A 21,700-nucleotide genomic window follows, 5' to 3' on the forward strand; every position below is an offset into this window, starting at 1 on the left:
ACCAAACTTGCAAATTGATAAGGAAAGGAACAAACAAGCATAAGGCAATAAACTTCCAGAAATCAAGAGCCACAATTAACATCCAACAACTCAAGTTCCAAATTACATCAACAATTGAATCCCAACTCAAAATGCACAATGATTTTCTCTAGTTTCTACACTTTCTATGAGTCAAAATAATAATAAAATGCATCAACAACTACCTATAAAAAAGCTGCATTATTTGTGTTCAAAACAATCTCAACCACCTTCACAAAGCATGTTATATCCAACTCTAATGATCAATCCTTCACACAAGGCAATTCTAAACAATTTCTAGCAAGTAAAAAAAATAGAAACACGACACAACTCGTGCTCAAGAATCTAGTTTATCCGACAACAATTATCAACAAGATTCAAATCAAGAACTCTCACCATATTCAAATTCAAATTCACAAACCAACCATAACACTAACTCCATTGAAAATTCAGCAACACCACCTTCATTAACAACTCTATCATTATCAACTTTCAACAATACAACATCATCAATCCAATTAAAACTTCGAGCACTATTATCATTCATATTTGCAACAAGAGACAAGCAATTTCATCATCACTAAATGAACATCATCAATAAACAGTGACAACATCAATGCCAACAATTCACAATAAATATCCTTCATATCAACACTTAGCATGTGCACTAACAAACCATAACAACTAAAATCCTAACAATGTCATCTAACAATAACAACTAAAACCCTAACAATGTCATCTAAAAATATCAACTAAAACCCTAACAATGTCATCCCTCAATATCAACTAAAACCCTAACAATGTCAGTAAAATATTAGATTATTCAATAGAATCTACCTTGAGATAGAGATAATGGAGAGAGATGGTGAACAAGAAAGGTGCAGCAAGAACGGTGGAGGACGGCCGGAGGAGGGCGACGAACGGTGGAGGACGGCGAACGGTGGAGGACGGCGAACAGTGGAGGAAGGCAAACTGTAGAGAACGGTTTGAGTTCAGTTTCGTAGGAGAAGAAGTACTGTTCGTGAAAAATAGAATAATGAATATGTGAAGCATTTCTTTTTTTTTGTTTTAATTAAATGGGCTTAGACAGCGCTTTGGAGAAAAGCGCTCTCGTACACCTCCCCCCCCCCTTTACCAGCGCTTTTAACAAAGCGCTTTCATTACCCCCCCTTCACCAGCGCTTTTAACAAAGCGCTTTCATACCCCCCCTTTACCAGCGCTTTTGTTAAAGCGCTTTCATAAACCCCCCTATAGCAGCGCTTTCTAAAAGCGCTCTCGTACCCCCTCCTCTTTACCAGTGCTTTTTTTGCGTGTTTTTTTATTTTGTTTTTAGCGAAACATATACCAACGCTTTTTCCTAAAAGCGCTTTCGTAGGGGTGCTGCTAAAAGACAAATTTGGCGTAGTGTTAATTTGGCCCTCCTTAACAAATGGAGATGGAAGATTCTTCAAGGCACCAATTCTCTTTGGCATAGTATTTTGAAAGCTCGTTACGGTGATTTGTCATATAAGATGTTGAATGGGGATAAGGGGTTGTCACCTTCTCGTTGTTCTTTTTGGTGGAGAGACCTTTTAAAAATTTCTTGTGATTCTTTTTGTGACCCGATTGTTGATTGTAGTAGGTTCTCCGTCAATAATAGTTTCAACACCCCTTTCTGGCATGCTAAGTGGTTAGGAGGTGCCTCTTTGAAAGTCCTCTTTCCGGGCCACTTTGAGGTTTCTAAGTTGAAGCATGTTTCCGTGGCGGCGATGGGTGGTTGGGATAATGGAGGGTGGATATGGGGTGATTTTGGTTTGGAGGGGAATAGCCATTCGGTTGATGTGGGGGAGTTGAGGAATTTTGTGGACGGGTCGGAAGGGCGGAATGAGGGGAGGGATGGGGTGGAGTGGTTCTTCAAAGAGGAGACGGACTTTTCGGTGGCTTCTTGTTATTCTTTTCTTTTGAAGAGATTCACTCCATTCGGTCCTCCTAACATAAGGGGCGAAGCCTTTGGCCTATTGTTGAAATTGGAGGTGCCTTTCAAAATCAAAGCTTTCGGATGGAGACTTTTTCTCAATAGACTTCCTACAATGGATTTGTTGTTGCTTAGAGGTATCTCCCTTCCTTTAGATAATATTTTTTGTCCCTTTTATGGTGTTGACTTAGAAAAGTCTAGGCATACTTTTTTTGTTTGTTGGGTGGTTAAAAGGATTTGGAATGATATAGCTTCTTGGGTTGGTATGGGAAATAGGGTGGAGGATGAGTGTTTACCAAGTTTTATGGAGTGGCAGTCCTTCTTTAAACTCAAGAAAGTTAAGAGATGTAAATTGGGTGTGGTTTGGTTGGCGGTTACTTGGTGTCTTTGGTTAGCTAGAAATTGTGTGTGTTTCCGGAATGATGGTTGGAGCGTCAACAACATTGTTTGGAACATAAAATTTACGGTGTAGAGATGGTCTTTTTGCGGGAATATTACTGTTACCAATTACAATTTTTACGATTTTTGTAAGGACCCTTTGTTGTTCCTTTCGTAAGGGTAATTGGTTTGTAATTTTCCTTTTTGTCGGGTTTTCCCGTTGACCATTGTATTCGGGTTTGAGAACCCCTAGTCTCATATATATATATATATATATATATATATATATATATATATATATATATATATATATATATATATATATATATATATATATATATATATATTTCTTGCTTATGAAAAAAAATCTCTTGATACAATGGCAGAGATTTAATATTTTTTAATAAATTAATTTAAAATTAAACATTTGCTCGAGTAGTTAATACGATGTATAACCACTTCAAAACCTTTGACAAATTCCTATGTGTTACTACTTACTCACGACTTCACATTCCCAACTTTAATATTTTATTTTAAAGATAATATAAATCAATTTCAATGAAGAAAAAAAAAAGAAGAGAATCGCATCAATGTATTTTTAGAAAATAAATAGAAGGTTTAAAAAGTTTTTTGATCTATGTAACTTAATGTGTTTTTGGTTTTCATCATCCTGTATTTTGTTTTTTTGGATAAACTCCTTAAATATTGAATTTCTTTTGAATTTAGTCTCTAAAACTAAAATACGCAGGAAAATCTGCAGGTTTCCTGCGAATTTTTCTTCAGATTTTCCTACGGATTTTAACTTTAGGGACTAATGCCAAAAAGTATTAACATTGAAGGATCATTTTCAAGAAAAAAATGCAGGTACGAAAATAAAAAATACGTCAACTTACATAAACCAAATGACTATTTAATCCTAAAGATAAACAATTTTATTTTCTATTATGTTAAATGGCCTAAATTTATTAAAACCAAAAATAATAAATAAAAAACATAATTTGAATTACAAACAAATAGTTAAAAACTAAAGATACTAACTGAAACTATTACCATGTAGAATAGAATATTTTGAATAATACAAAATTTGGATTGACCTTATTTAATTTTATTCCTTATTTAAAGCAAATAAAAAAATAACCGAGCTTTCTAATCTTTATTCAAAACCAAGTATTGACATTTTCTACGCCTTTGATGATGTAACAAATCATAATTCCATTGAGGTAGAATTTTATTTTGGCCTTTTGGTTTCTTAAGTTAAAATCTCAACCTTTTCAGCTTCTACACTACTAGAAATACTCGAATTTCGTGCGGGTTTACCTGCAAATTTTAGCTAAATTTCCGCAGGAAACACGTTACCTGCGGATTTCCCTGCGCTTTTTTGTCCCCAGCTAAAACTTTCGTGGGTAATATTTTCAGCAGGTAATTCCGCAGCTGAATCCGCAGGAAACATCCGCAGGAAATTCCGCAGGAAACGTCCGCAGGTAAATTCGCAGGTCTTAATATCTGCAGGTAAATCCGCAGGTAATATATTTTTAAAATAAAAAATATATATCTATTAGTATTCGCTACCCTAGCAGTATTACAGAGAGGGGTGTACCATGTGGTATTGGACTTTTCACAGCATGCAAGTCATTAACAACTATCTATTACTGCATAAACTAATTGCTAACATCATTATATATGCCATAATATCTATTTGAATTTTATAGATAAATAAAACTAAACAAAGCTAAGTCTAATAGCACTCAGTCATATGTTCCTTCATCATTGCCATAATCTCGACATCCATTGTCTTAGGCACAATACCAACACCAGATCCCTTGCTGATAATATATTAAAATCCATCCCAAAGAATACTAATTAGAAAAGGAACTCCAGGAAAAGAAAAGTCTTAAACTAAAATGAAAAGTGTCGGTAATAACGGTAGATCCTCACATTTCCAACAATCATCCAACATTCATTTCATGTCACAAAATTCAAAATTGAATCCTTGAGTTTTGTTTTGTGGTGACAGGTTTATGCACTTTCAAAGCTTCTCACAGAAGAAGCGGCATTTAAATTCACAAAAGAGAATGGTATTGATCTTGTTTCAGTTATAACAACTACTGTTGCAGGCCCTTTCTTCACTGCTAATGTACCGGCAAGTGTTAAAGTTCTACTATCACCACTAACAGGTGATTTCATCATCAATTATGCATGTCATGCTTACATTCAGAGACATTAGTAAGAGTAAATTGCTATCATAGCTAACATATCTAGTAGTAATGTCAAATAGAGGCAAGGCAATACTAGCACTATCGGGTAGTGACTATTGTTCTGTGATACGCTATTGGGGTACAATAGTGTTGTAGCGTGCGTAACAGAACTTACTAAAGCATTAAACTTCCATGCTAAAAATTTAACATGAATTACTATAGTGACCAACTTGATCATGTATGTATGTAGGTGAAACTGAAAACTTCAAGATACTATCGGCTGTAAATGCGCGAATGGGGTCAATTGCTTTAGTTCACATTGAAGATATATGCAATGCTCACATATTCTTAATGGAACATGCTAATGCGGAAGGTATACATATGCAGCACACAAAGTTGTACACTGTCTAACTTGGCAGCTCAACTTTCAAAAGAGTATTCTAGTCCCTCCATGCAAAGGTAATATTCTTTCCTACCTTCTATATGTATACCGAATTCTGCAGGTTTTTTTAATTCATGTTTCTGATGTTATTAATACATTAGTTGCAGCAAGACTCAGAAAAATTATGACAAGGTTTTTTAATTCAACTAATTAGATCTGAAATGAAATGAAATTATTACAAAGTAATTACACAATTAATAATTAAAGTATAGCATACCATTGTGAGGCAACATTGACAATGATAAGGACCTTTCCTTTGTAGCCAAAGATCTTGAAGGTATCTCAAATTTCCAAGCTCAGGAGGTAATCTACTCGTCAACCCATTGGACTGCAGGTTTAATATCATCATTACACTAAAGTCGTAAAGAACCGTCCCTAGATAAGTAAGCTACAAGCTCATTGGCATTAGAAAGATTCTTAGCTTCAAATGTAAATTTTCTTGGTTCTTGGTACATTTAGTTACTGAATTGTAATCATATAAGTCGATAAAACATGAAAACCTCACGAAACACAATGATAAATGATGAACGAAAAGAGTACTTACCCTAGGATAAAGAAGAATCAACGACCGAAATGAGCACGAAAATGATGAGCACGAAAATACCACATTAAAAACAATACCAATTTAGATGCCTGACTCTTCAAGAAGTTTTAGAAGGTTATGCTCACGAGCACTAACAGATGGTAGGATCATTCGATTAAAACGTGATCTTCACGGATGAGTATTACCACCACATTCATGTTTGAGGGGTTCCCTTCTTTCATTATTGGCAGTTCGCCTCTTCTATGCATGATACAATCAAGCATATACAAAAGAATCAAAATAGTGAAAGTTATTAAGATTAAGACCTATCCCATGTACTAGGGTGTAAGTGAAGGTTGAAAAAATGATGTGAATGATTTTGTTACGACAAGGTTAATTTCTCACAAAACAAACCATTCTACAATATCTTTTTAAATGTTTAAACATCTTTAATTAAATCTCTTATTCTAAAATTTTGATAAGCTAAAGTCAATGTACATACACCAATGAGACTGTAATTAGTTACATTTTAATAAGCTAAAGTCAATGTACAATTATAAAAAGAATAAAATGAAATTTCATAAACAAAAAAAAGATAAATATGTAAAGCACAAAATCCAATCTATTGATCATACAGTATGATGATCCACAGTGGCCCTCTTCACTGTTTCAGAATAAGCACTCCGAACTGGAATAAGAAAACATAATTTAGCAACAAAAAAATAGTAATACAAGAACAAAACGAAGTAGCATATTAATTAAGTACAAAATAGTCAAAGATGTAGAAATCTTTAAGTAGCCTTCATCTGAGGAGTAGGAAAAACTATTGTGTTTGAAGAAATCATATTGGAAAACTATTTAGAATGAATTTAGTTTATATCATATATCATATATACTAAAAACTTAAGAATATTTTACAATGTCAATAAATCATGTTTTTAAAAATATGTTACTAATATAACATTTGTGAATGGTTAAGAGTGTAGCTGAACAAAAATATCTCAGTGGCCAATATTAATTGTTTTTGCGCCTACTCTTGTCAGTTTCTTTTAAGTAAGATGAAGCTAATGAGCTTTCCACCCATTATTTAAATTGATCATATCTTATTCATCAATCATTAGGCTTCTGATTTTGATCATGTTTAACAAATCTTGAAATATATATATATATATATATATATATATATATATATATACTGTGAATTGAAAATTGATACAACAGTGAGCCAACAAAAAAGGGTACATCGCTGCTAAATCCTAGTACAACATTCAAACTAAAAATTCTATACAGTCTACTGCATGACAGACTTCAGCAAATTTGAATGCAACACAAAAACAAATATGCAAATTTGAATGCTGTAGTAGAAGCTGACTTACCTAATGATGAAGAATTATGTTGAATGAATTGATTCAATTTTAGAGTTATATCATGACTGTTGTGGATAGGAGGAGCAGAGTAAAAAAAGGCTTTGACCTGTGTTTCAAGGGTTTGCTCCACATCTTCTGATCTGTTTGCAGCACCTATCAAATCAGGGAATTAATCTGGTTAAGGCATTTTCACAAACACATTATGAGTGTGAATACAAATACAAGGGTTGTGTATCAAAGAAGTAGCGAGAGAGGGAAAACAGTTAAGAATGAAAATGAAAAATGAGCAAAATGGAGCAAAAAATGTCATTGTTCTTCGTCTAGAGTCGCGGCGGTCGGAGGCATTGAAAGGGTGGCCGGAAGTGACTTTGTCAAAAACAAAAATCCATCTGGTTCAGGTTGAAGCTAACGTGTTGATGAGCACGAAAATAAGCTTCTTTCTTCGATTAGAGCTGCGGTGGCCGAAGGAAGAGAGAGAAGGTGGTTCGGCGGCGCTAGGGTTTTCAGGGAGAAGGAAGAGAGTAAAGTGTGTTCTCATTTCTGCATAATGGAAAAAGGGAAAAGAAAATGCTAAACTAAAAAATGAACCAAGTTAAATTTAACCCCAAATTATCAATTATTTAATTAATTTCAAAGACACCCAAATATATTAAGAGAAAATATAAATTTCAAATATTTTAGTTATTTCTTTATTGACTCTTTATTTAATCAGAGAGAAAGTATTCTCTTAAATTTTTTTATTATATTTATTATTTTATTATTTTAATTAAAACTAATAAATTTATATATATATATATATATATATATATATATATATATATATATATATATATATATATATATATATTATGGAGACGTATCAAATGAGAACTTTGGCTATAATGAGAACTGAGAACTGACAAATTAATTAAAGCCATTAGATTAATGATAATTAATGGTTAAGATTTGGAGTAAGTCTTCGACACTTATTCTTGAAATAATAAATACGGGTGTTACAACTAGGCTATTTGTGTTTCTTGTTTAATACTTTGTATCAAAATGTATATATTACATAACTAATATTTATTTCCCAAATAGAATTTACATGAGTATTATTCAACCATATTTAATATAATCATTTGAATTTTTTAAATTAATTTATTATTTAAACTGAAATATATTACTAAAAATATAGTTCTCATTGATTGACAGTGTAAAAATAATTGACTGTGTCAGTGCACCATCTATTTTCTTTTTATATATATATATATATATATATATATATATATATATATATATATATATATATATATATATATATATATATATATATATATATATATATATATATTAGAATTTGTAACCAAAATATATTGAATTATTTTAATTGATACCCAGGAAGATTTTTTTAAAAAGGGTGCTTCCAAAGATGTAATTATGGAAGTTGGGGGCATAAATGAAATTTTGCATGGTGTCTAAAAGATCTATGGGATGCATTGAGAAATCGTCAACCATGTTTGGTGGTGTTTTTCACGTAGTCGATATTCCATATGGCGCCACCTACTTTAAAAAAAAATTATATTTTAATGTCTGATATGTAGGTAAATCCGTAAGTAACAGTAAATCCACGGGTTATTGAAATTTTTAAAAAAAATAAGAGGCGCAATATAGAATGGCCAAACATGGTTATTAAGATAATATTTTGAAATATGAGTTGCTTATGTATTTTTTTGTTAAATTGATTATTATAAAGAAATCTTCGATATCCATTCTCAAAATCTTTAATACCTTTTATTAATTTTATATTTCAAATTAAGATGAAAATTTAAAAATAAACAATTCACATAAAACATTAATTAATATAATAATATTAAACAATTAACCATTAAATATAATGATTAATTTTTTAAAATAATTTAGACAAAAATTACTATTATTTTAAGAAAATACTAAATTTTGCAGCAAAATCCGCAGGAAACTTTCCTGCGGAATTACCTGCGGATTTTGTATAATGGTTTGGTTTTAATAAAATAGATATCCGCAGCAAAAGTCGCAGGAAACTTACCTGCAGATTTACCTGCGGAATTTGCATTATAGTTTCGTTTTCTGTTTGAAATATATAAACCGCAGCAAAATCCGCAGGTATTCGTGCGGAATTTTCTGCCAATTCTAGATTCGTAGGAAAATTTATTTCATTTAAGAAAGTTCCAGGAAATTCCGCAGGTATACTTGCGGATTATTTTCCGCGGGAAATTTCGCAGGTAATACGTGTATTTCTGGTAGTGCTACTTATGAAATTGGGAGGTGAGCAAATATACGCCGGTCCATTAGGCCGCCACTGTTCTCATTTGATTGAATACTTTGAGGTGAGTCTAAGGTAATAATCCTGCAATAAGGATTTTAGAAGTTACATCAGCAAGATCAGAAGAAAAAGACACTAGTGCAAAAATGGCAATACAATTTTTAAATTTACACTCATTATACTAAAAACAGATGTAACTAAGACACAGAATGGCAAATTCATAAATAAAGTATCATTTTTAGTATTGACAAGTAACCATAGACACCCTATTTTTATAAAACGGGTGTAAATTAAAAAATAATAATTTAATCAAGTGTTTATTACTCCTTTTTTTTAATAACGGGTGTAAATAGGAGAAGTAAATGATTTTGTTTTTATTTGTGAAATAGTATAAGTTAATATTTGTGTTTCTCTTTCTTCTTTCATTGAACCCTAATTGCCATTTTGTGCTCTTAATTTCACCGTGTCAACCCCAAATGTCTCAAACCTCCCTCTACTCCCAATCCATCCCCGAATTCCACATCCATCGTGAATCATTCCTCACAAACCGCATTGTAGTAAACTATACTATCTCAAATGCATTGGCACTCAATGGTGATATTAATTGCTACACCTTAAACTTTGTATCATTACTGCATTGATAATAGTTAGTATCATGGTATTTTGTTTTTCTTTCTTGCGTCATAGATGTGTCTGAGGAATTTAGTGTTTACACCGATGATGAGAACAAGTTCAAGATAGAGATTCCTCAAGGTGAATTGAATTGAACTGCGAGTTTGGAAGAAATTATAGATACCTTCAAGTTTATTTTAGAGACTTAAATTAAATTAGTTATGTATTGTTTTTTTGTATTACTGGTTTGGATCAGAGTGGAAAATAGCAACAGGAGAATCTGCTGGGTTTAAATCACTAACTGCTTTCTATCCAAAAGAGGAATCTAATTCCAACGGTATAATCAGACTCTCGTTAAATTATTTGTTTATTCATCAGTTGCAAACTGCGATGTATGCGTTATAAAACTAGTTGTTCACGATCGATATGCTGGTTCAGTGAGCGATGTGATCACAGGGCAAAGTTGGAATAATTTGGCAAAGTTGAAGAATTTGCTGACACTCTGGTGTTATTTCTTGATCATTTACTAGTTTTTCTCCTTCAATTTCATTTGATTCTTAATTTTCTCACCTATTTCGTTTGAATGAATATATAAAAGGTTAGTGGATTGGACAGAAGCTGGAAAAAACCACCTGGTGTGGCAGCTAAACTCATAGACTGTAAATCATCTAAAGGTGCTTACTTTTACGCTTAAAATTGGTTCAGGATCTTAATTCATTGAGTATATGCTGCAAATCCTGGCGAGAGCTAAATGTTAGTGTCTATGTGTTGCATAATTAGAAGTTGTTATGGTTCTGATTTTTTTGCAAAGGCAAAAGTAAATTTTATTGGTCAAAATAAAGATCCAAGCTAAAACATGCATAATTTATGCATTTCTGCTTCAATAACCTTTAAGCTAACTTCTATAAATCCTGTTGATATTTGTAAATATATAGTGTTAATAATATTTGTATATAGAATATTCCCACATCGACTATATCATATAATTAGTTGTAATCTCTCTATATATAATAAAGTCTCCGTAGTGCTTTACAAAACACACGATTTATTCAAATGTCTCTTAGTCTCTCGTATTTCAACATGGTATCAGAGTCTCGTTTAAGATCCGGTGGGCCACCTTCTATGGTTTCTACTATCGGGCCACCCGCCATTTATTTCCATGCTCCAGTTGTCTAGTCCTGGGCGTGAGGGGGTGTGTTAAGAGTCCCACATCGGACAATATATCGTCTGAACATGTCCTTATAAGTGGGGGCAATCCTCACCCTACAAGCCAGTTTTGTGGGGTTGAGTTATGTTATCATCGTCTTTCTCCTTTGCAGTATACTTGTTTGTCTTCTTTGTCTTCTCTTTCTATTCCTAACACTCCAGGTGAAGCATTATCTCACCCTGAGTGGAGGCAAGCAATGATTGAAGAAATGTGTGCTCTTCAAAGCAGTGGTACTTGGGAAATGGTCCCTCTACCCCCTGGAAAATCTTTAGTAGGTTGTCGTTGGCTTTATACAGTGAAGGTTGGTCCAGATGGTAAGATTGATCGATTTAAGGCTCGCTTGGTAGCCAAATGATACACTCAAATTTTTGGGTTGGATTATAGTGATACCTTCTCGCCTGTAGCCAAGATGGCATCTGTTAGACTTCTAGCCATTGCAGCCATTCGACATTGGCCTCTTCATCAACTTGACATCAAAAATGCTTTTTTACATGGTGATCTTGAAGAGGAAGTATATATGGAGCAACCATCTGGATTTGTTGCTCAGGGGGAGTCCTCAAATATGGTTTGTAAGCTACACAAGTCTCTTTATGGTCTTAAGCAATCTCCGAGAGTTTGGTTTGGCAGATTCAGCACTGTCGTACAACAGTTTAGTATGGTTCGTAGTGAAACTGATCATTCTGTGTTTTATCGTCACTCTACCCAAGGGTGTGTCTATCTTATTGTATATGTGGATGATATTGTCATAACTGGCAGTGATCAACAGGGAATACTCCAGTTAAAACAACATCTCTCAAATCAATTTCAGACAAAAGATTTTGGTAAACTCCGCTATTTCTTGGGTATTGAGGTAGCCCAATCTAAAGATGGTTTGGTGATTTCTCAGCGGAAATATGCTATGGATATTTTGGAAGAAACAGGTTTGTTGAACGCTAAACTAGCTGATACTCCTATGGATCCAAGTGTCAAACTCCTGCCCAATCAGGGGGAGCCCCTATCTGACTCAGGAAGGTATAGGAGATTGGTTAGAAAGTTGAATTATCTCACAGTCACTCGTCCCGATATTTCTTTTGCAGTTAGTGTGGTAAGCCAGTTCTTAAATTCTCCTTGCCAAGAACACATGGATGTTGTTGTCCGGATTCTGAGATACATAAAACGTGCTTCAGGAAAAGGCCTCGTGTATGAAGATAAAGGACATACTCAAATAGTTGGATAATCCGATGCTGATTGGGCAGGGTCACCCATTGATAGACGATCCACCTCTGGGTATTGTGTACTTGTTGGAGGAAACCTTATATCTTGGAAAAGTAAGAAACAAAATGTAGTTGCAAGATCAAGCGCCGAGGCAGAGTATAGGGCCATGGCAATGGCAACATGTGAACTCATTTGGTTAAAACTATTGCTCAAAGAACTTCAAATTGAAGAAGCAAGACCAATGACACTTGTTTGTGATAATCAAGCTGCATTGCATATTGCTTCAAATCCAGTCTTCCATGAGAGGACCAAACATATTGAGATAGACTATCACTTTGTCAGAGAGAAGATTGAATCAGGCGACATTGTCACAAGCTTTTTCAACTCCAATGATCAATTAGCAGATGTGTTTACAAAGTCTTTACGAAGTCCCAGAACTAATTATATATGTGGCAAGCTTGGTGCATTTGACTTATATGCTCAAGCTTGAGGGGGAGTGTTGATATTTCTAAATATATAGTGTTAATAATATTTGTATATAGAATAGTCCCACATCGACTATATCATATAATTAGTTGTAATCTCTCTATATATAATAAAGTCTCCGTAGTGCTTTACAAAACACACGGTTTATTCAAATGTCTCTTAGTCTCTCGTATTTCAACAAATCCAATACGAGTTTTAGGCTTACACTAATGAAAGTCTCCTTTGATTTTATGTAGTTTTTTTTGTTTGTTTAGGATATGTACATGTTTCTGCACAGTTTAGAAGCTGTTACTTTTATGGTTTTTGATATATAGGATCTAACATAAAACGAGAAGCTTCTTTTGTATGTATTTGTTCAAGTTAAGTTATGATCAGGACAAGGAAAATAAACTAACAGTATGTGCTTGAGAATTAACAACTGTTTGTAAGAAATGTTAGTCTCAAATTAATGTGAATATGTGAAATAAGTGATTGATCGTTCTGTTCAATGACTTGTTTATATATAGTTGTTCTCACTTATTTTGGCTCTTTCTTTTCTGTTAGACAGTTTTTGCCTTTTAATACTCTGTTCCATTTTTATCTGGGAGTTGATCGCACATTTTCTTAGTTTGGAATTTGGCCGCATAATATTGGAGAAATTGTTACGTGACTCATGGCTCGGTCAATTCCCTGTCTCAAGAGTTCAGTTGTTCTCACAATTTGGTAGCATCGGCTTTTCAATATACTACCTCGATATGCTTTCTGAACTTTACCTTAAACGACTTCTGTTCTTTTCTCGCTTAATGTGGTGCAAACAATTGACTTTTCATTCCTTTTCTTTTTTGTTTTTTGGTTTATTTATATACTAATATAATAACTCACCTTAGATTCATTTTAAGGATAAATGATTTATCTCTTTCCCCTACTCTGTTTGTTTCTATAAATTAAGGTAAATAATGCATAAGTGCATTCTATGCTGAATCATGATTGATGCGATTCAATTCAGTGCAATGCAACTTTTGTTTTCAACTTTTAAACATTATTAAGAAATTAATGAGTAAATATTAATATAATGAGTTTAGATTTGTTAGGTGAATAAAATAATTTAGACATTATTAACAAATTAATGAGTAAATATTAATGAGATTAAATTTATTAGACTTAATAAAATAATCTAATTTCATGCATTTCATGCTCTGTTAGACGCATTTTATCTATCGTGGTAAGTTTGATCTCCTCTACTTTCTGATAACTCATGTTTGTTGTTGTGAGCTTTAACCTAAGACTTATGAGGATATCACAAGTGGTGACATATAGTATCATCCCTCTATTGTGTTAGAACAAGATTTGTTCTGATCAATTATCTTAGTTTTGATGATAACAATAATATGAATTTTGCTTAAGATAATATGGTACTCTAATCCAATGCAATTTCCTTTTCAGGAAATATATAAAGAGTACGCATAATTCAGCGCTCAGAAGCTTTGTCTCAAAGAGTTCAGCATGCAACATCAGAACATGGTCTGGCAAGACATCAGAAGATGGTCGAAGCAGAATCAGAACATGGGTCTATGGAAGCATCAGAAGAACAAGAGAACAGAAGCACTGAAGTTCTGATGGTATCACGCTCAGAAGCACTTCAAGGTCAGAAGATCAGAAGATGCTATGCACCAAGCTGTTTGACTCTGATGATATTCAAACGTTGTATTCACAAACATCAGATCAGAAGGAAGTACAAGTGGCAAGCTACGCTGACTGACAAAAGGAACGTTAAAAGCTATTCTAGGCTACGTCAGTAGACACAGCGTGAACAAGGCTCGAGGTAGTTGACAAAAGCGTATAACATTAAATGCGATGCTGTACGGAACACGCAAAGCATTAAATGCATTCAACGGTCATCTTCTCCAAACGCCTATAAATATGAAGTTCTAATGAGAAGCAAGGTTAACGATTCTACACCAAAACAACTCAAATTAACTTGCTGAAACGCTGTTCAAATCAAAGCTCAGAATCTTCATCTTCATCAAAGCTCACTACATTGCTGTTGTAATATATTAGTGAGATTAAGCTTAAACGTTAAGAGAAATATCACAGTTGTGATTATCGCTTTTAAGAAGCATTTGTAATACTCTTAGAATTGATTACATTAAGTTGTAAGGAACTAGAGTGATCGTGTGGATCAGAATACTCTAGGAAGTCTTAGAAGTGAACTAAGCAGTTGTAACTAGAGTGATCGTGTGGATCAGAATACTCTAGGAAGTCTTAGAGGTTATCTAAGCAGGTTGTAACTAGAGTGATCGTGTGGATCAGTAGACTCTAGAAAAGTCTTAGAGGGTATCTAAGCAGTTGTTCCTGGAGTGATCAGTGTGTGATCAGTAGACTCTGGAAGACTTAGTTGCTGACTAAGTGGAGAACCATTGTAATCCGTGCGATTAGTGGATTAAATCCTCAGTTGAGGTAAATCATCTCTGCGGGGGTGGACTGGAGTAGTTTAGTTAACAACGAACCAGGATAAAAATAACTGTGCAATTTATTTTTATCTGTCAAGTTTTTAAAGCTACACTTATTCAAACCCCCCCTTTCTAAGTGTTTTTCTATCCTTCATATTGGTGTTAAACCAAAACTGCACCATAGATTTTTTCTTAGACTGTTTTGATATTGACACATATTTGCAAATTGCTATCATAGCTGTTGTTATGATATGGGATACTTAAGATGATAAACTTTTGCCATAATATTCTATTCAGGATCATTTTTATGAAACAAGAGGCATAATAGTCATAATTATAGCTTGATTCTACGATAAGTTTTCTTAGTCTTTTCATTTTTAATTGTTTATTATATATACTTGTGATTTAATATAAGCATTAGCTTTGTAAAATAGACTAGAGAATTTGTTTATAAGGATGATTTTAGTTCAATGATATTTTAGATATTTTCTCAGGAGACATCCAATGGTTTTGATTTTTTTGATCATGGGCGGCTTGATGTTGATGTTGATTCTGAAAATTTGGCATCTTCACATGTATATCAAGTGGCGGGGAATGAACAGAACAATCTGAATGAAGAATGTGTAGATTTTGTCCCTACTGATGAAAATGTTGATGCCACTATCTGTGATACAAGTCAAAGTTTGGAAAAATGTGAAACTGCTTTGAATGAGTTAGATGGGGTGCTATGTCACGTATCATTGTTAAGTATTGGTTGATAAATTCTAGTTACTTTTATTTATTTATCTGTTAGAGGTTTTGTCATCTCATCATGCATTACAATTTAGTTGTCGCATTAGTTTCTGCCAAATTGTTTGTATTATTGTTTCAACAACCACCATCCAGCCATAGGAGGAGACACACGAGAATATCTTAGTTTATTTGAACTTGTGATTATACAATGATTTTCCTATTTAAATGCCTATGAGTAATGCGTGGATGATATCCCTTTTGAGTTTAATTATAATTTACTACATAAACAAACATATGTATAATCCCATTTGTTTATTGGTTGTACGTATGATATGACTGGTCGGTTCATGTACACATTGGTCTCTACCCATTGATATGCATACAAACATCATGCATTGCTATATACATTGATGCATGCTTTTTGCATCGTGTCTACTCATGTTCTTGTCCTTTTATTTGCATTTTCTTGTGTCCACTTCCCAAAGCATAATATATTAATGTATTCTTGTAGCTAGCTAGCAAGCACTGTATTACTGTCAAAGGAGAGAGAGAACAGAAAGAAAAGGAGCAGAAATGGAGGAAGTGTTTTCTTTTGGTATGATTATGAAACTAGCTTCTTCACTTGTTGTTGTGGGTATTTTCAGCTGGATACTTTATGTTAATAAATTCAACTTCTGCTGTCGATGTGAGAACATCTTTAGTAAGTATTTTTGTAAGTGCTCTTTGAGCCGAGCCCTGTTTGCTCTGACCCTGGTGAACCCCCGAGCCCAACTCACCTAATCTTCATTTTAGATATTGATTTAGACTTTGAATAGTATTAATCGATGTACATAACATCATTGATATATTCTTCCAAATCTTTCTTTATAATCATTAATTATATTTTTAAAATCATTGGATTTTCAAGTGATAATAATAGTCACTTACAACCGTCTCGAAAGAATTATTAATCCTACTATTTTGCAGGTTTAGTGTACACTTACTCAATAGGGATGAAGCAACATTTATATGTAAACGAACCGGATCTCGTGAAGGAAATGAACCAATGTATCACTTTGAGTTTGGGTAAGCCTTCTTATATAACTAACAAACTTTCACCAATGCTTGGTAATGGCATTTTGAGAGCCAACGGTCATAGTTGGGCACAACAGAGAAAACTTGTTGCAGCTGAGTTTTTCATGGACAAAGTTAAGGTATATCTATAAATTCCTCAACCTTGTTCAACTTAATTTCTCATTCTTTCATTAATAATTAGTACTAGTCTGATAAGTTAAGCTTATAGCGAAATAGTCCTCTGCCTATGATGTAAGAAAGAACAATTCTACTATCCATTCAAAGTCTTCTTGGAGGTAAATAGTTTGATCTTATTGGATGCATATTCTTGTTTTCTTTGTACTGTTTTCTTAACTGTGTCTTAATTTATAATAATGTAGAGCCAAACATTAGTTCACCTCTAAATCCACAAGCAGCCCAGCTATGGAGCAATCAAGAAGGTAATAAACATATTTGATATATAGTCTTACAATCATTATGAGTCTTGTGATGAATATAATTTGTGAATCTGAAATAGCTATAATGGTATTTTGGAATGTGTTGAACAGATTACAGAAAGATGGTTCTCAAGTTATACAATTCTCCAAGTGCTACCGCTTAAACATCCTTGGAGTTTGTCAATCAAGGTGGAAAAAGACTCTTCTCTATGTGCTCCCGAGAACGGAAGAGGATGAGAAGTTTAGGAGTTTCATTTGTTCTTTTTTTCCTGATGGAACTGCATTGATGATATCTTCTAACAAATCATTTTATGTTTCTGTTTTTGAATGCAAGTTATTATTTTTTTGTTTTTGTTTGGTGAATTCTAATTTCTAACTTCCAAACAAGAGTGAACTTTTTTTTAATAAGCAATTATATAAGAAATCGCACTAGGGGTGCAACCCTTACAACAAGAACTCTAAAGAGAGTTGAAATAGTTCAAAGGTAATTTGTACCAATCATAAAAAGGGGTTCTAGAAGTAGAACTACTACTACCCAACCATCTCCAAGAAAAAAACAAAATGTTGGAGATTACCGTTTCGAAACTAAACGTTAAATTCTCAAAGATAATGGCATTCCTCATCAACCAAATGCACCAAATTAGAGCTAACCAAATTGTATTTAATTTAGCTCTAATGTTGTGTTTCTTCACCTTTTGTTGAATGCAACCAAATTGTATTTAATTTAGCTCTAATGTTGTGAACTTAATTAGACTATGGTTTACATATTCAACACCATCTTTTTTTCATTTTTTACACTCGTCAAAACCGCGGTATGGTTACCATTGACACTACAAAAAATCACGTCTGTAGCGACGTGAAATCCATGACACAACATGGAAAATCACGTCAGAAAGTAAAATTAGCGACATAGTCATATACGTCGCCTGGGAGTGCGTGGGAACTTTATTGTGTTGTGTTTATCACGTCACAACTATGACATGGAAAACACGTTGCTAATGTTGCACAATTACCAAGCCCCCATCTGCAACTGAGACAGACAAGGTCTGCAAAAAGCAGTATGACACAGCACACGAAGAATAGTTGTGGCGTGTTTTCCATGTCACTGATTTGTGACATGTAAAACACGTCGCTAATTTTGAAATTAATTTTGAAAGTTGCGACGAGTTTTACATGTCACAAATCAGTGACATGGAAAACACGCCACAAACATTAAAATGTTTTTAAAAAAAATCTGATTTTATTATTATAAAAAAAATTTTATTATTAATATTATTTGTTGGAAATTAATAAAAATATTTATTAAGTTAAATTAATAATAATAATAAGGGTTAATGAACTTTTTCGTCCCTTTAAATATTTCAAAATTTGTTTTTAGTCCCTCCAAAATTTTCCTTCAAGAAATCGTCCCTTCAAAATTTTTCTTCTGAACTATTTGTCCCTAACGTCAAATTTCGTAGCTAATCGGTGGCTAAAGTCGTAGCTAATCTCTAGCAAATTTGACGTTAGGGACCAATAGTTTAGATGAAAAATTTTGAAGGGACGATTTCTTAAAGGAAAATTTTAGAGGGACTAAAAACGAAATCTGCAATATTTAGAGGGACCAAAAAGTTCATTAACCCTAATAATAAACTAAATACAAAAATATATTAAACTACTAAAATATATTAAATTTATAATATAATATCCAAAATACTAACATATAATAAGTAAAATTGTGTTATCCCATACAATTTTAAATTAAAATAAAAATAAAATTCATCCTAAAAAATCATCATCTGGATCGGGATAATTATCAAGGTTGAAATCATCATCATTCTCTTGCTCAGTGTCAGCAGCTCCCACGTTTCCTCTAGACGGTTGACCACCACTTTGTTGAGACTGCATAAATAACCGCATTTGTTGTTGCATCTCTGCTTGCATCTTCGCCATTGCCTCTATTTGTTGTTGTTGCATCTCTGCTTGCATCTTCGCCATTGCCTCTATTTGCCGTTGTTGCGCCTCCACTTGTGCTTTTAGCGCCGCCTCACGTTCATCCATTTGGGCCTTTAGCTCCGCCTCACGTTGCGCTAACTCGCGTCTCGCCTCAGTTAGAGCCAATTGTCTTATTGTTTCCATTACTTGCGGTGCCAATTGTTTTGGACGTGACGATCCTTCCCCATCTCTAACTCTTTGAAATAAATTTCTATCTCCACTTCTCAAGTTTCCCGCCAAATTTCCAGCACCAAAAAAACATCCATTAGGTCCTTTTCCGCCAATGACTTCATTCCAAATATAAAAATCAACATCTGGAAGAAGCGGCTCTCCTTCTCTAGGAGTATATTTGGGATTAGCGACCATAAATTCTACAAGCTTTGTTTGATAATCCTCCTACACATAAAATAGAATAAAAATTATGTATATATAACTTAAATTAAATTATATTAAATAATAAATTGAAAATTAGTTGCCACGTGATTTAGATGACACAACATCAGAGTTACCACATGAAAATCACGCCGGAACTTTTTAGTTGCCACGTGAAAATAACATCACAAAATTGCCATTAAATATAAAAAAAATAATAAAAATTAAATAACTTACCAAAGCTTTTCGAGTACGCTCGTCAACAAAATCACCCGATTTTTTTGTCCGAGTTTCTTTAACCAACTCGATCATGAGTGGTTGTTTCCCCAACCTTTTAGCCTAAAAAATAAAATTAACTTTAATTAAAAACAAATAATTAATCAAAACATAACTTTAAAAAGTGGCAATAATTACCATGCGTCGAGAATGTTCGTAAGTGCTTATACTTCCAACTGCATTAAGGTGACCTCCTTTTTCAAAAGCCCTCATTTTTTTTGCATTTTCAGATTTAGCTTTAAATTCCTTTGAGTTCCAATATGCAATAAGTTTCTCAAGAACTTCTTGGCCCAACCACCCAGGACGACTACCATCACGTTCCCAACGCTTTCTAATATTTCGCACCGTGTTAGAAAGTCTTTTTGATGTTCTGCTGAAATAATTTTTTTTAACAAGTTTCTCGCTCATTGGATCCCAAGTACACTTTTCCTGAATACATTAAAATAAACTGTTAGAAAACTATAGTAAAAAAATTTTAAAAAAACAATGACTCGAAAAAATATATTAATTATACCTTAAAATAATTAAACCAAGCATTTTTATTTGAAACATCTCCAAAAATCGTCCAAGCTTCTTTATACATTTGCTGAATCAGATAGTACACACACCTGGCAGCAGTCCGACTCGGCCCAAACCTAAACAACAATTATGTTAATTAGCATGCATTAAATATAAATTTATATTAAAAAAAGGAAATGTAAACTTAATAAAAATTTAATATATAAGATACTTACGAATTTCCAGCGGGCCAAATATAATATCTACTGTCAATGATATGAATATCCCTCGGATCATCCTCCCCCTGAACATCGTCACCATCATACTGAACATCATCTTCATCCTGCATAGTATCATCACCACCCGGCTCCACATGATCATCCTCACGTGCAGGTATATGAGTGGGATGCGGGGTGTGGGATCCCCCAGTCTGCTGGAAGCGTGGGGGCACCTGTGTCTGCTGGAAGGATAAGGGCACCAGTGTGGGATATGGAGTGTGGGATCCTCCAGTCTGCTGGAATCCTGGGGGCACCTGTGTGTTAGGTGGAAAGCTAGATCCTCTAGTCTGCTGGAATCCTGGGGGCACCTGTGTGTTAGGTGGAAAACTATATCCTCCAGTCTGCTGGTATGATGAAAAACTAGGTCTCGCAGTCTGCTGAAACGGATAACTAAAGTCCACAGGTGGGCGAATAAAAGATGGTGATCCAGACATAGGCCTCCCCTGAGAGGAGAGTAATGACGTAAGAGGTTGGGTACTGGCCATGGACATGTAATCTAACTGACTCTGTGGGGGGGGGGACACACTGCTGTCTGAGGAGACTGGCATACTACTGTCCTTGGGCGTCGAGTCTTCTGACCCTTACCCTTCTCAGATCGGGATGACATTTTACCTATTTATTGAGAATACACAATTAATAAAATATATACGTTCACACAAATATATTCAAACATGTTTCTCATATACATTCATTAACACATTCAATAGATGGTTCATTAAGTAAAATTACAAAAAAAACACATTCTCTTATAAATACATTTATTATTCTAAATCTACATGCTCTTCATACATATCATTATCATCATTTGATGTGATACTATCCTCAGACCCAACGCCTTCGTGCTCTTCATTCACATTATCTTCAACCATCAATATAGAAGCATCAACTTCATACCCCTCATTTGATATATCAGACAAATTGGTAATTTGCTCAACTGCAATGACATCATTAATTGGTCCAACTTCATCAACTTGGTAAGTAAGATCTTCCATTA

General features: G+C 33.9%; 1 protein-coding gene and 1 long non-coding RNA gene across 2 annotated transcripts; one reads left to right on the plus strand and one right to left on the minus strand.

The window, feature by feature from the left end:
- Window positions 1-17,115: 17,115 nt before the first annotated feature.
- Window positions 17,116-17,591, plus strand: LOC131656915 (uncharacterized). The gene is made up of 3 exons (XR_009300374.1): window positions 17,116-17,167; window positions 17,252-17,311; window positions 17,420-17,591. It is a non-coding gene; the product is annotated as an uncharacterized LOC131656915 (long non-coding RNA).
- A 1,475-nt stretch (window positions 17,592-19,066) lies between these two features.
- LOC131659387 (uncharacterized) lies at window positions 19,067-21,191 on the minus strand. The gene is made up of 5 exons (XM_058928587.1): window positions 20,665-21,191; window positions 20,481-20,565; window positions 20,108-20,359; window positions 19,892-19,993; window positions 19,067-19,678 (listed from the first exon to the last, which is right to left on the minus strand). The coding sequence occupies exons 1-5, from the start codon at window positions 21,189-21,191 to the stop codon at window positions 19,067-19,069; spliced, it is 1,578 nt and encodes a 525-aa protein (XP_058784570.1).
- Window positions 21,192-21,700: the final 509 nt, after the last annotated feature.

This window comes from Vicia villosa, linkage group LG3 (genome assembly GCF_029867415.1).
Source record: "Vicia villosa cultivar HV-30 ecotype Madison, WI linkage group LG3, Vvil1.0, whole genome shotgun sequence".
Classification (NCBI taxonomy): domain Eukaryota; kingdom Viridiplantae; phylum Streptophyta; class Magnoliopsida; order Fabales; family Fabaceae; genus Vicia; species Vicia villosa.